Source organism: Poecilia mexicana, unplaced genomic scaffold (assembly GCF_051168715.1).
Source record: "Poecilia mexicana isolate PSO_F unplaced genomic scaffold, ASM5116871v1 scaffold_13, whole genome shotgun sequence".
In the NCBI taxonomy this organism is placed as follows: Eukaryota; Metazoa; Chordata; class Actinopteri; order Cyprinodontiformes; family Poeciliidae; genus Poecilia; species Poecilia mexicana.
The window spans coordinates 6,088,527-6,101,038 of record NW_028263382.1 but is presented as its reverse complement, the minus strand read 5'-3'; the positions used below and the strand labels follow the sequence as shown (position 1 = coordinate 6,101,038).

Genomic DNA, 12,512 nt, shown 5'->3' with positions numbered 1-12,512 from the left:
CGGACTCTACTGTGATACTCGGGGGCGTGGTTTATTTAAAGAGGGCGGGGCTTCGAGTTTTTGAGTACGTAGACAAAGCTGAGTTCCTCCCAGTCCGAGAGCCCAGCGGAGCGGAGAGCGCGAGGAGAATTAACGGCTTTAATAAACAAACAAACACACAAACAAACAAAGAAGAAGAAAAGATGGTGGCCAAGCAGAGGATCCGCATGGCGAACGAGAAGCACAGCAAGAACATCACGCAGCGGGGGAACGTGGCCAAGTCCACGGTGAGTGACCGAACCCGACCGGAACCAGTCCGAAGCCGCTGATTAGATTCTTACCGAACCGAACCAGTTCGAGCTTAAGGTGAGATCTGATGACATCATCATCAGCAGAAACGGAGTTTCCTGAGATCGATCAGCTGATTGGTTCCCAGAAGGCAGCTGGACTTCTTCTGCTTCTGTTTCTGCTAAAATCTTATCGAGTTTTCACTGGTTCTGTGGCTCGGTTCGGTTCCGATTACAAACATGTTGTCAGTGATCGATCATCAAAAAAACAGGGAGGAAAGTTCCAGGAGAAAATCCACGGAGAAAGACCGATTGATCACATCTGATCAGCTGATGAAGAGTCTTCTGATCATCACCAATCAGAGCTGATCAATAATCAAAGTGCTGTGTGTTTCAGAGGAACCTGGTGGAGGAGAAGGGAGTTGGACCGTGGCTGCTGGCGCTCTTCATCTTCGTGGTCTGTGGATCAGGTGAGTCTTCCTCAATCAGTATTGATCTCCTTTAATTGAACAAAACTGCTATGAGCCAATCAAAGGATGAAAACCTGCAGCAATATGGAGATAATTCTAAACTTTATCAATAAATTTAATAAAACTCTAAAGCAGGATGTCCACAGTGCGGCGCAGGGCCTTTGTTAGATATAACAAAAAGTATAAATTTATCTTTAATAATAAAGTTTCATTTTTCTGTTTAGCTTCATTGTAAATGTCACATCCTCCCTTTTAATCTGCTTTGAACTTCATTAACCTAATAAATCAGGTTTTTATTGCTGGGAAACTTTATAAATAAATTAGTAAACCTGTTTCCTTTCTTTAAATTAAAAAATATTGAAATCCTCCTGAAGATTTGGATCTACAACAATTTCCACATTCCTACAAAAAGATCAAACTATTTATAAATATTTTATATTCATTTTATTGTTGAGCAGGAAGAGAAATTCTCAAAACTTTATGCAAGTTTAGTTAACATTTTATTACATTTTACATATTATATGTTTTTACTTTACATATTTTCACAGAAGTTTGTTTTCTACAGCTCTTTTAAAGATAAATTGTATATATATATATTTTTTTTACTTCATTTGATTATTTCTTACATATTTTTACAGATTAAATATCTGTTTCCTTATCTGAAAAATATAGTTTTTTTATCAGTCACAGCTCATACTTTTATTTAGGAAAGGAAACAAAATAAACTAATACAATATGAAATTAAATGCATGTCAAGTTGTTTTTTCCACAAATTTCTGCAATGTATGTAAAAATGAGTTAAAATAACTTTGATCTAAATGTGTTTTTTCCTGTTTTCTTTAGAAACAATGATTCATGTTTGTATTTATTCATTCAGATTAATTTCAGTTGATGATATCACAGCAGATTTTACCAGCAGGGGTCAAACGTGCCCTTTGACCTTTCACAGTAAATGTTGCAGCGCTCTGATGTCGCTCCAACCTTTAGAGAGAAAGGACAGATAAGAAACACCTGTCTGCCAGGTGTGTGTTTATCTGAGCATGCTCAGTCGGACGCAGAGCGGTTATTGATCAGAGGTCTCACTCTGATCAGAGTCCAGCTGGCTGCTGTTTATCCAGTCTGACGGTTTTCACAGGAATAAAACCAGACAACACACACTGAGCTGATGAAAGCATACAAAATAAAACATACAAAAATAATAAACAAAATCAAGTTGGATAATTGAAAAACAAAATTCAAATCATGTAAATATAATTTACATATATTTGAGCAAATAAAACAAATTTAAACCATGTAGTAAAAGTTGTTCTGTTTCCCTGCAGCCATCTTTCAGATCATCCAGAGCATCAGGATGGGCATGTAGGGTGACGTCACCAGCAGGGGGCGGGGCCTGAACTGAGAAAGCATGACATCAAACATTCCTCAAACATTCCTGAACTTTGACCTCTCACAGAAGCCCCGCCCCACTCTCTATCTAGCCCCGCCCCTTCCGCATTAGCCCCGCCCCCAGAGATCGGCCCGTCGTGCCGCTGCGCTCCACCTCGTGCCTTCCTCTGTTTACCTGGACGTAGCTCCGCCCCCTCTGGATGCGCCTCATCAGCCTGACGGAGGACGAAGGGTGGGCGGGGTTAAAGTCCAGATCCAATCTGTCTCCTCCTCGCGGACCTGACAGGAAGTGACCTTTTGAATCAGAAGGTGTAAAGGTGCCGACAGGTGAGGCTGCACCGTGTGCAGCTGCACCTGAACATTCCTGATCCACCAATAAAGTTTCACTCTGAACATCAGCGCTGCCTCTGTGTTTCCTGGTCCCGGTTCTGGAACCAAGCAGTTGGTCTTTGTTTCAGTTTGATAGTTTAACTATCAATTTTCATATAAAAAAGAAACAACTGATGAAGATGGAGTTATAAATCCTGCTACAGGTGCTGAATTTTTCCAGCAGGTGGCGTCGTTTGCCCAATGATTCAACTGAAGGACCGCGGAGCAGTGGGATGTACGACGGAGTTTTAGGGGCATTGTAGATTTAAAAACAAAAAACAAGTAAATTTTCACCAAGAAATCTAAAATATTCAGAATTTGTTTAAAAAACAAAACGGAAATTTTTGAGCTTGAGAAGTCAAACTTTCATGTGAAAAACAAAAACTGACTTTTTGAGATTGCGCTCAGGTATTCTCTAGAAAAAACTTGAAAATGTATGAGATCCAAAAGTCAAAAACGTTCAACTTTGGGGGGGAAAAATCCAGAAAATTATTTTCTAGAAAATGTCTGGAACTTTTAGATGATTTATTTATTTTTTCTGTCTACAGTGGCCCTAATAAGCTGTAATAGAGTAACTCAAAGCCTTGTCTCCCATCTTCCTCCTCTTATAGAACTGATTCCTGTTTAACTTTTGGTTACTAAAATGATTTTTCCATGTTAGTCAAATTTTTCTTGTGTTTAATTCAATTCAAAAATACTGTCAAAGGGAAATTTGATGCTGTAAGTCATATTAGGTTCTTGAAAGAGTTGTAGATGCTGATGGGCAGGAAGAATCTCCTGTAGCAGTCTGTCATAGCGACTTTAAAGAAGCCGCTGACTGAAGACACTGTGGTTGAAGAGGACGCTAAGTGTTGTCTGTAATATTCTTGATTTTATGTAAAACTCCTCTTTAAACCATAACCTTTATCAGGTTGTTGAGACTTTTTAACTGGTTCTGATGCTGCTGCCCCAATAGATGACAGCAGAAAAGATTCTCTCACAAACAGACTATAGAAAATCTGCAGCATCTAAATGGGCAACCAAAAAAGTGAACTCTGGTCTATGTACAATCCTCAATATGGGTTCGGATGAAGTGAACTCTGGTTCGGTTTGAATGTGAACGGCAAGCGGACCAGAGACCGCTCCAAAAGCAGGAAGTGGACTACATCACAGTGCATGCTGGGTAAATCTAAACAAAGCAAACGTGCTAGCCTAGCACTAGTGGGGGAAATGGCTTGTGGTCTTTAGCCAAAGACTAAAGAAAATCCTCCAACTGCTAAAATCTGTCGCTGAATAGCAAAAATATTCTGCTAATGTCAAAAAAACACAATTTCTTAATTGTGTTTCCATTAAATAAACACAATTAAAATCACACCTGAATAAGTTTAATAATAAGTAAATAAAAAACATGCTGCACATCATCCTCCTACTACTTCCGGTCGTTTTCTTCTCTGTTCCGCCAGTGGGAACATCCGGTTGTTGATCATGTGACTGGTCTGATGCAAAAAAATGTATCCACTGCAGTTTTGCAAAATTAACTCATTTCATCATAGTTCCAACATTTTTTTTTAACTTTTTTTTTTCCAAAATTACCGTATTTCCATTAAGTGAATTTAATTTCGAAATGTCAAATTTTGACTATGTGGTTCATGGAAACGCAGCTACTGTTGCGTCTGCAGTCCAGTCTGTTCAGATGAACACCAAGACATGTATAATCCTCTTCTTCTCCCATGATGGAAATAGTTTGACCTGAACCTGTTTCTCTTAAAAACCTTCAATGATCTCCTTTGTTTTGTTTTTAACCCTGGATTTATCCTGTCTTTATCTCATGTTTGGCCCCATTCTGTCCTCTTAGCCCTGTAATCATCCCAGTCTTGTATGTTTTGGTGCTTAATCCCAGTTTTATCCCATGTTCCGTGTGTCCATCCCATGTTAATCTCTGTACCGTGTCGGTTGTTTAACCCCATTCTTTTGTTTTTGTCGCATGTAACTCGCTGTCTGTCCCATGTTTAACCCAGTCCAGCTCTGACCCACATCTCCTGCCGGTCCCTCCGTCTTCCCACCAGACTCTCTTTGTTCTCCGGCTTTTGTTCCCGACGATCGGCGAGTCGACAGCTGGACCTTCATTCAGGAAGCTGGAAACAACAACAGGCGGCTCAGACGGAGACGTCCTGCAGCTGAAGCAGGCAGCATGGTCGTCATGGTGACGATCAGGCCTTTAATCGATGTATTCAGATAATAACTTGTTAAACAGACATAAAGGGATGCCCTCTGTATTTTCTCTGAGTGTTGTCATTTAACTGTTACAACCATTTAAACAGAAACATATTTATTTTCTAGCTCTGGCTACGAACGCTAATGCTACTCTTAGCACCTTTACCCTCATCGTAAACTTGGCTCAGAAAACCAACAAAAAACGTTTGTGCAGTGAAGATAACATGCTAATGCACTTCAACACAAAATTAACCAGAATAAATAAACATATAACAAAAAGGAGTAAACAGTTCTTAATAATGTCAGCGTCTTGTCGCTAACGTCAAACTTAGCATTGGTAAACAAAGGTTACTAGTGGCTAATGCAGTCATAGCTAACTTTTAATTTTGTCTAGTAAATGTTGCTAGCACTACCGTGGCAGCATACAGCTTTGTAATGTGCTTTTCAGCTTCAGATAATAAAAAATAACTAAAGCCTTAGTCTAAAAAAAAACACATCGCCAATAGATTAGTTCATTTCCGCCTAAAAACTCAGATGATATCCCAGGTTTTTTATTTTAAATACATTAATCTCAAAATGTTTTTGGCAGAAATGTATTCCTCCCTGGGTATTATTTTTCTCTCTTATAGCTACAAGGTGCCTTCTGCTATAAATAAAAGTAGAAAAATGAGCTGGATATCCACTGACATCTGTTAGCTCTCAAATATTTCATAACTTTTCCTGACTATTAATCAGAATATAGTCTCCTTTGATTGACATCTTTATTTCCACTTGAGAAATCTGAGACCTAAACTCATCCAATAAGAAGAGAAGCTGGAACTTTGTGAGACAGTAAATATTTCTGAGGTGGATAGGAAAGAATAAGTTCCTGCAACTGGAAGCCAACAATGTTTATTTCAGCTGCTCTACATATCAAAAAGTTTATATCATTACAATCTTAGGAACTAGAATTTAGTTATCTGGTAGATGTTGGCTGTGGGAGTTTAAAGCTGCAGTGTATAACTTTTATTAAAAAAAAAAATAGAGACTTTTACATATTTGTTGAAGCTGTCACCATACAGTATATAGTTCCTCTGCTTTCTCCCACTGCTAACCAGAAACAACCAATCAGAGCGGCTCTTAGTGCGTCCATAGTGCTAAGATACCAAAGGAGGCGGGGTTTAGTGCTGTCAATCAAATTTTTTCCACAGACTATGTGATTCATAGCAAACTGTCACAACATGGTGACAGTTTCAACAAATATTCTTTCTAAAAGTTCTATACTGCGACTTCAAAGACCCCAGTAGAAATACTTTGTATGACAGAAATAAATTCAGCCAATCAGATGGACCGCCAGTTGAAATCAGAAATGAATATCTGGGCTAACTGTGGGTGGAGTTTGTAGGACCGTGGTGAGATCTTCCAGGGGTTGATTAGGAACCCAAACCAGGTTCTCTGTAGGGTTCTTCTGATGGTGCCGATAGAGACCCAGCCTGACCTGGATAAGCTTTGGGTTTGAAGGTTCGACATTGTGCCAGTTCTGTTAGAGTCGAGTCATTGATACCAAGTAGAGAATACTAGATCAGGTGTGAAGACAATGATTCTATTTCCTGTCCCCCTGTCCGGACCAAGGCTGAAACTGATGGCTGAGACACAGAAAAACTCCACAGATAAAGCTGATATAATAGAAACCTCTTATGTTCTGGCAATGTGATCCAGTCTGAGACTGTTGAGCCATGTTTGATGCCCAGGTACAATGATGTCCGGATTTCATATGTAGAATCACTATTGGAAGGTGCAAGTGATGTGGAGAGAGGTCAAAGAGCATCTCATGGGTCTGTGGTGTTCAAACAGGTCTATGTAGGCTGTAGAGAGCAGAACAAGGTCTTCACTCTGTCTGAAGGAGCCCAAGAGAGATGGTGACCCCCAAGGAGAGCAAACTCCAGTTAGACCACTGATTGATGGTTCAAGCTCTCCTGACTTGAACCTGACTCTGGCAAAGCATTGTGCAACTCATTGATGTCCCTGACTTCAGTACCAGTTCTGAGGAGATGAGGTAACGTTCTGCTCCAAGACGGGTCCTTTGGGAACGTGGTGTCCCTACAAACTGATAGACTTTTCCTCAGGGTCGCTTCGCCCCATATGCCTCTGTGTCCCCTCGCTGTCCCTGTGTTGACGCCTGCAGACGTTCTCAGCTGTTGGATGGCTGCTCTGGTTTCAGCCGGATGGCCCAGGAGTTGGCGGACACGATGTCTCCACGCCGGTGAATCCGGCAGGTGTAGATGCCCTCGTTGAACTCATTTGCAACAATGCGAAGGTCTCTGTCCTTCATCACAATGTACCCAGGAATGGAGGTCAGGATCTGCTCGCCGTCTTTGTACCAGCTGCAGAAAACAGAGGCAGAGGATGGAGAAAATGGTTTGAGAGCAGTTCTGCTGGGTCCGACCCAATCAGCTCATCAGTAAGTCTCTGTCTGTGCTCACCTGACTTTAGGGGGAGAACGGAGGCTTTTGGTGCCACAGCGGAAACCTACCACCTTCCCTCGAGGAACCATCTTGGTCTTCACGTTGGCAGGGGGTGACGTTGGCGTGGCGACCACATCCAGGGGCTCTGCGGTGGGAATGAGATCCAGACAGGAAATACATTTTCAAACCAGAGACAAAGTTCTGATTCTGTCTTTTCAAAGATCACGGAGAGTCATTCTACTAAAGAGTACTACAGAGATCCTCAGGGTCACCGTAGCAGAGGTCACAGCGCTGCGGACAGTTCTTCCTCATGAAGGTCTTCCTCCGTTCACAAAATCCGAGTCGAGCCCAGGGATCACAGACCCTCTTCTTATCCTGGCATCCTACAGACACAAACACAACATCCTTAGGAATGACTCTTCAACAGAGACCTGAGTGCAGCACACAGGAGGCAGAAACAACTTAGACTTCAGAATAAACACAAGACAAGAGCAGCTCTGCTCTGGGTCGGTACCATAGAGCCTCTGGATCCCCCACACGTCGTCCTGAGCGATGTTTCTCTGCCCGGTGTACGTGGCGTTGGGATGCATCAAGGCATCCGGGTCTCTGGAGTGCCACAGCCCCAAAGCGTGACCGATCTCATGAGCCGCCACCTGGACCAGGTCGTTCAGCCAGACGCCTGCAGATCCAGAGTCAGAGGTCTAACACTGGTTCTGGATCAGTCGGCCGGCTGGGGTTCTAAAGGGAGCCGTCTGTGCTCATCAATCACAAGATTTTAGTAGAGCTGTATGAACGTATCTGAGTCTGTGTGTATTCCCACAGCAGTAAACTGGTTTGAAGACAGATTTCAGAGCTGATCAGAGAGCTGACTGCGACAGACTGGCGACCTGTTCAGGGTGACCCCGCCTCTCGCCTGAAACATTCACTGGAGATGGGCACCCAACCCCGCTAGGGAGAATGGTGTTAGAAAATGATGGATGGATGGATGGATGGATGGATGGATGGATGGATGGATGGATGGATGGATGGATGGATGGATGGATGGATGGATGGATGGATGGATGGATGGATGGATGGATGGATGGATGGATGGATGGATGGATGGATCAGAGAGCTGAAACAGAGCAGGAGATCAGTGTTTGATCTACGAGGGACACCTGATGGACAGGAGGGGTAATGCAGCCTGTGAGGTAAAGCTGTTGCTGTAGTTTCCTGCATCTCTCCAATAAGAAGATAGTTAACAGATTTTAACTGCAGAATTAGAAGGAGGTGGACAATCCTGTTTATTTAAACTGGGGGCCATGATGTGATCTCATGTTTTCAATTTTACCCAGATTGTGTTTTTGCTGTTTATTAAGATAGTTCTTAAAATAAGCTTATTGAAAGCAAGACACATCCATTAGACTTTCTTGTTGAATTTTACTTTTCAGATTGATTTTTATCTCCTATTCTGATCTACTGGTCAGTTACTTGTGGAGTTCCTCAGGGATGTGTGCTGGAGTCCATGTTTTGCTTTTTAATTTGATCCTTTTAGTGTTGGTAGTGCTGAGGTGTTACCTTGTTTCCAGCTGAACCTGGACTTCCCGAGGATCCAGAACTCGTGGTTGTCAAAGTGGATCTCTCCTCGAGGCGGCAGGAAGGCGTGAGCCAGCTCCCCATTCAGGCCGTCGAAGCACGGATGGAGAGGAGACCACCAGCAGTCAGTGTGGTTGAAGGTGTAGAAACCTAACGCACCAAAGATCAGAGGAATTAAATCCACGAACGTTTGTATTATTATTCAACCTTAGTGTCTCAGTGGAAACTAAATTCAGCTTGGAGGTAGAAAGCCTTAAAGGTTTGGTGCAGTAATAGTTGTGTTTGTTTTTTTCATTGCAGTTTAGTTTAAGTTTGTTGTGACTTTTTGTTTGTTTACTTCAGTTGGTTTAAATTAGTTTCTAGAGAGTATTTGCTAGTTTCTAATAGTTAGATGTTGCTTAGTTTTAGTTAAGTTTTTATTAGTTATTGTAGTAGCTTTAGTTATTTTAAAGAGCTAAAAGTAATGTGATTATGTTTTCATCGTTTGGGGAATGATTAGCTACTCAACAGAAGACACAATTTTCTAAAATTGTATTTTGTTATTGCTGAACAATCGACTGACTGGTGTTTTATCCCAACTTTTGCTGTCGCCACCGGCAGCTGACCTAAGCTGCTTGTGAGGGGAAAAAACTAAATTTCGCATCAGTTTAAAGACTATAAATAGATTAACAAAGACTAAAACTAAATATATTTTGTCTATAATTTCAGTATGTTTTAGTTAGTTTTATAAGTGTACGACAGTTCCAGTTAATTATAGTTTTCCCCATTAATTCCCGTTTTTCTTCATTTCAGTTAATGAAAATGTTTTCTGTGTCCGTTTTTGTTATTTCGGTAGTTTTAGTTAACTATAATAACCGGGGTAGTTTGTTGTGATCCTTCCTTTGTGACGTACCGATGGTGATGTCAGCGGTGGTGGCGCTGCCGTTGATGACCTCGGTGAAGGTCAGCGGCGACACGTCGCTCCACTTGGTGAAGGCGATGCTGATGGCCTTCCGGGTGTCCTCCTTGTTCAGCGTGTTGGGGAACTTTATGATCCTGGACGATGAAGAGGCGGCAGGTCAGCGGGCTTGTTTTGCCCTAAGCATCGCCTGGCAGGCTGCTTGAAGCTCCGCCTCTTTTAACAGGCTCACGGTCTGCTTCCTGCTCACCTGTTCAGGTGTGTCTGGGCGGACCCACCTGTATGTGATGTTGTGGTGAGTCCACTTGTGTCCCAGCGGGTTGATGGCGTAGCGTCTGGTTCTGGTTCCTCGGTTTGAGATCGTCTCCTTCATCATGCTGCTGCCAGATATCTGTCAATAAAACGTCAACATTCAATCAGCTGCATGAGGAACGGAGCTGAGGTTCCTCTGGCGTCCACCAGGGGGAGCTACTGATGCACCCTGAAGCAGAATAAACAAATAAACCAACTAAGTTTCAGTGTCACAGCCAGAAGAAAGTCATAACATCAGCAGAAAAAGGTGTAGATTTCAAGAAAAGAATGTTGTTTAATGAGATAAAAGCTTTGACAGATTTATCTAAATCTGATCTGATCCAGGCTGGTCCATATGGTTCTTTATTCTAATTAAAAAAGTTCTTTGTTAAAACATTTAAATCCTGCTGCTGATTATAATTTGATGCAAAAAATAAAATATTTTCCGCCTGGTAAAACTTCACAAACGTTCAACATTACTCATTTTACTTTTTAATTATTTTTCGTGAAGAAGTTCGTATAAAATTACTTCTTTATTCTCATATTATTGTGACTTTATTCTAGATTTATCATATTACAATTTAACAAACCTACCTTGGGGCGACCATATAAAATTCCATTATAAGTTTGGGTCAGAACTCGGTTCTGGTGTTTGGTTTGGGTCAGAACTCGGTTCTGGTGTTTGGTTTTGGACTTCAGCTCAGTCTCGGGTCAGAACCGGGTCGCTCTACACAGATATAGGAACTTTTCTTCATGCTTTGTTGGTGTCTGTCGCCCACATGTGGGCCGGGCTCAGAACCGCCTCTGTTCTGTTCCTCGGACCCGACCAGAACAGCAGCAGCACCTGTTGGAGCCGACACCAGAACCAGAACAAACGGGCCCAGTGTCTGACACATCAGACGGCTCAGATTACAAACCAGAACCATCTGATCCGACCCCGCCTCCCTCCACATACCAGGGGTCGGATCCAGGAGTCAGAACCCGGCCACCAGGACCGGAACACAACCAGAACCAGAACCTCACGGGAACCGGGCCTGTCAGATCCAACAGGTTCTGATAATTGGAGCGGTTCTGGGTTCTGGACCCAGTGGGACTGACAGGAAGCTGCAGCTGCCTGACAAACCAGAACCTCAGAGGAGAACTGGACCGGGCTGCACTGCAGATGGTCGACCCAACTGGACCCAACCCAACCGGACCGGACCTCTGTTTGGGTCCAGAACCTAAGAACCTTCACACATCATGAATCTCCTGGTTCTGATTCTTGATGTATCTGGACCATTTACATTCAGAACCCGAAGAGAACCAGGTCAGAACCAGCAGGACAAACCTGCAGGGACACAAAGGTCCAAAAAGTTCAGAACCAGGCTGAGGGCCCCTGATGAAGAGGAGGGCCCCTCCTCTTCATCACACATTCACTCCTCAGAGGTCACTGACAGCTGATCCAGTAATCAAACCGAACCGAACCGAACCGGACGGGAGCAGAACTTCACTGACCTTCATCATCATCACCAGCAGCAGCAGGAGGAGCTTCATGGTGTCCCCTCTGCGCAGTCCTGCCCGTCCGGACCGAACTCCTGCTGCTCCGCTGCCGCTCCGGACCAACTGAGGGAAGTTCGCGGAGTGTGTGTGCGCTCGCTGCCGCAGGCGGGGCGGTCCGGGTGGGCGGGGTCAGGTGTGCGCGCGGTGTCCGCTTACTTTCCGCGGAGACATTTTAACCGTTTCAGCGCCTTACCCAAACGAACCTCGCCGAGAAAGAGGGAACTCGCTCCGATCTGGAGGACAAACAAAAGCGAGCCGACCCGCGGGCCCCCCGGGGCCGCCAGGGGCCCAGGTAGGGACGCCCTGAGGTGTTTTCGGCTCCAGATGTTTGGCACATCTGTGAAAACAGACACTGGAAAACACGGAGTCCCACGGAGGAAAAAGTTCTGAACTTTTCATATCCAATGAGACAGACTGGGCCGCAGAAATGGTTCCATTCAGGTTCGGATTGTTGAACTGGATCAGAACCAGGAACCGACAGATGACTGAGAAAGAAATCTCAGTTTGTTTTGGGCTGAAAAAATAAAATAGAGAAAATGTGAAATAGTAATGCTGACCCGGTTCTGGTGGATTTGGACCCAGAACCGGGGTCTGGGTCCAATGTCAGATCCAACAGGTTGCTGATGCCAGGAGGGAAAGAGATCAGCAGTGATGCTGGGAAGGGTTCAAAGGTCATGACCAAACTACCTGAATCCATCATTCTGCAGAGCTGAAACTTCAGAGAAATTAGCAGAAATCCTGGCTGTGAAGCACGGCGGTGGCAGGCTGGTGATGTGGGATTGATCTGAGGCCGTCTGCTCCTCAGTTGCAGCCAGACCCAAACCAGGTCGTCAGCAGACTGATGGTTCCGAAGACACAGCGAGTCTACAACAGGATGTTTGATGAAGGCGTTACAGTGGCCTAGTCAAAGCCCAGACCTTAGCCTGGTTGAAATCCTGGGGCCTTTAGAAAAACAATATGAGATGAATGGAAATCTCAGTTGGAGGTTCTGTTGGGCCACGACGACCAGAACGGGTGGCTGGGTTCTATTCTGATTCAGTCACAGTTTGAATTTAGCCCCGCCTTCATCCTGCCGTCTGAT

The 12,512-nt window shown here is 43.7% G+C and overlaps 2 protein-coding genes across 2 annotated transcripts; one reads left to right on the top strand and one right to left on the bottom strand.

Annotated features, from left to right (window-relative positions):
• The first annotated feature begins 53 nt into the window (after positions 1-53).
• On the top strand, positions 54-2,520 carry serp1 (stress-associated endoplasmic reticulum protein 1). Its single transcript, XM_014981032.2, has 3 exons — positions 54-266; positions 664-736; positions 2,059-2,520. The coding sequence occupies exons 1-3, from the start codon at positions 183-185 to the stop codon at positions 2,097-2,099; spliced, it is 198 nt and encodes a 65-aa protein (XP_014836518.1). The 5' UTR covers positions 54-182; the 3' UTR covers positions 2,100-2,520.
• Positions 2,521-5,559: 3,039 nt separating this feature from the next.
• On the bottom strand, positions 5,560-11,485 carry mmp23bb (matrix metallopeptidase 23bb). Its single transcript, XM_014981027.2, has 8 exons — positions 11,387-11,485; positions 9,880-9,992; positions 9,596-9,738; positions 8,686-8,853; positions 7,643-7,807; positions 7,401-7,511; positions 7,147-7,273; positions 5,560-7,047 (listed from the first exon to the last, which is right to left on the bottom strand). Exons 1-8 carry the CDS (start codon positions 11,423-11,425, stop codon positions 6,855-6,857), a joined length of 1,059 nt encoding a protein of 352 aa, XP_014836513.2. The 5' UTR covers positions 11,426-11,485; the 3' UTR covers positions 5,560-6,854.
• Positions 11,486-12,512: the final 1,027 nt, after the last annotated feature.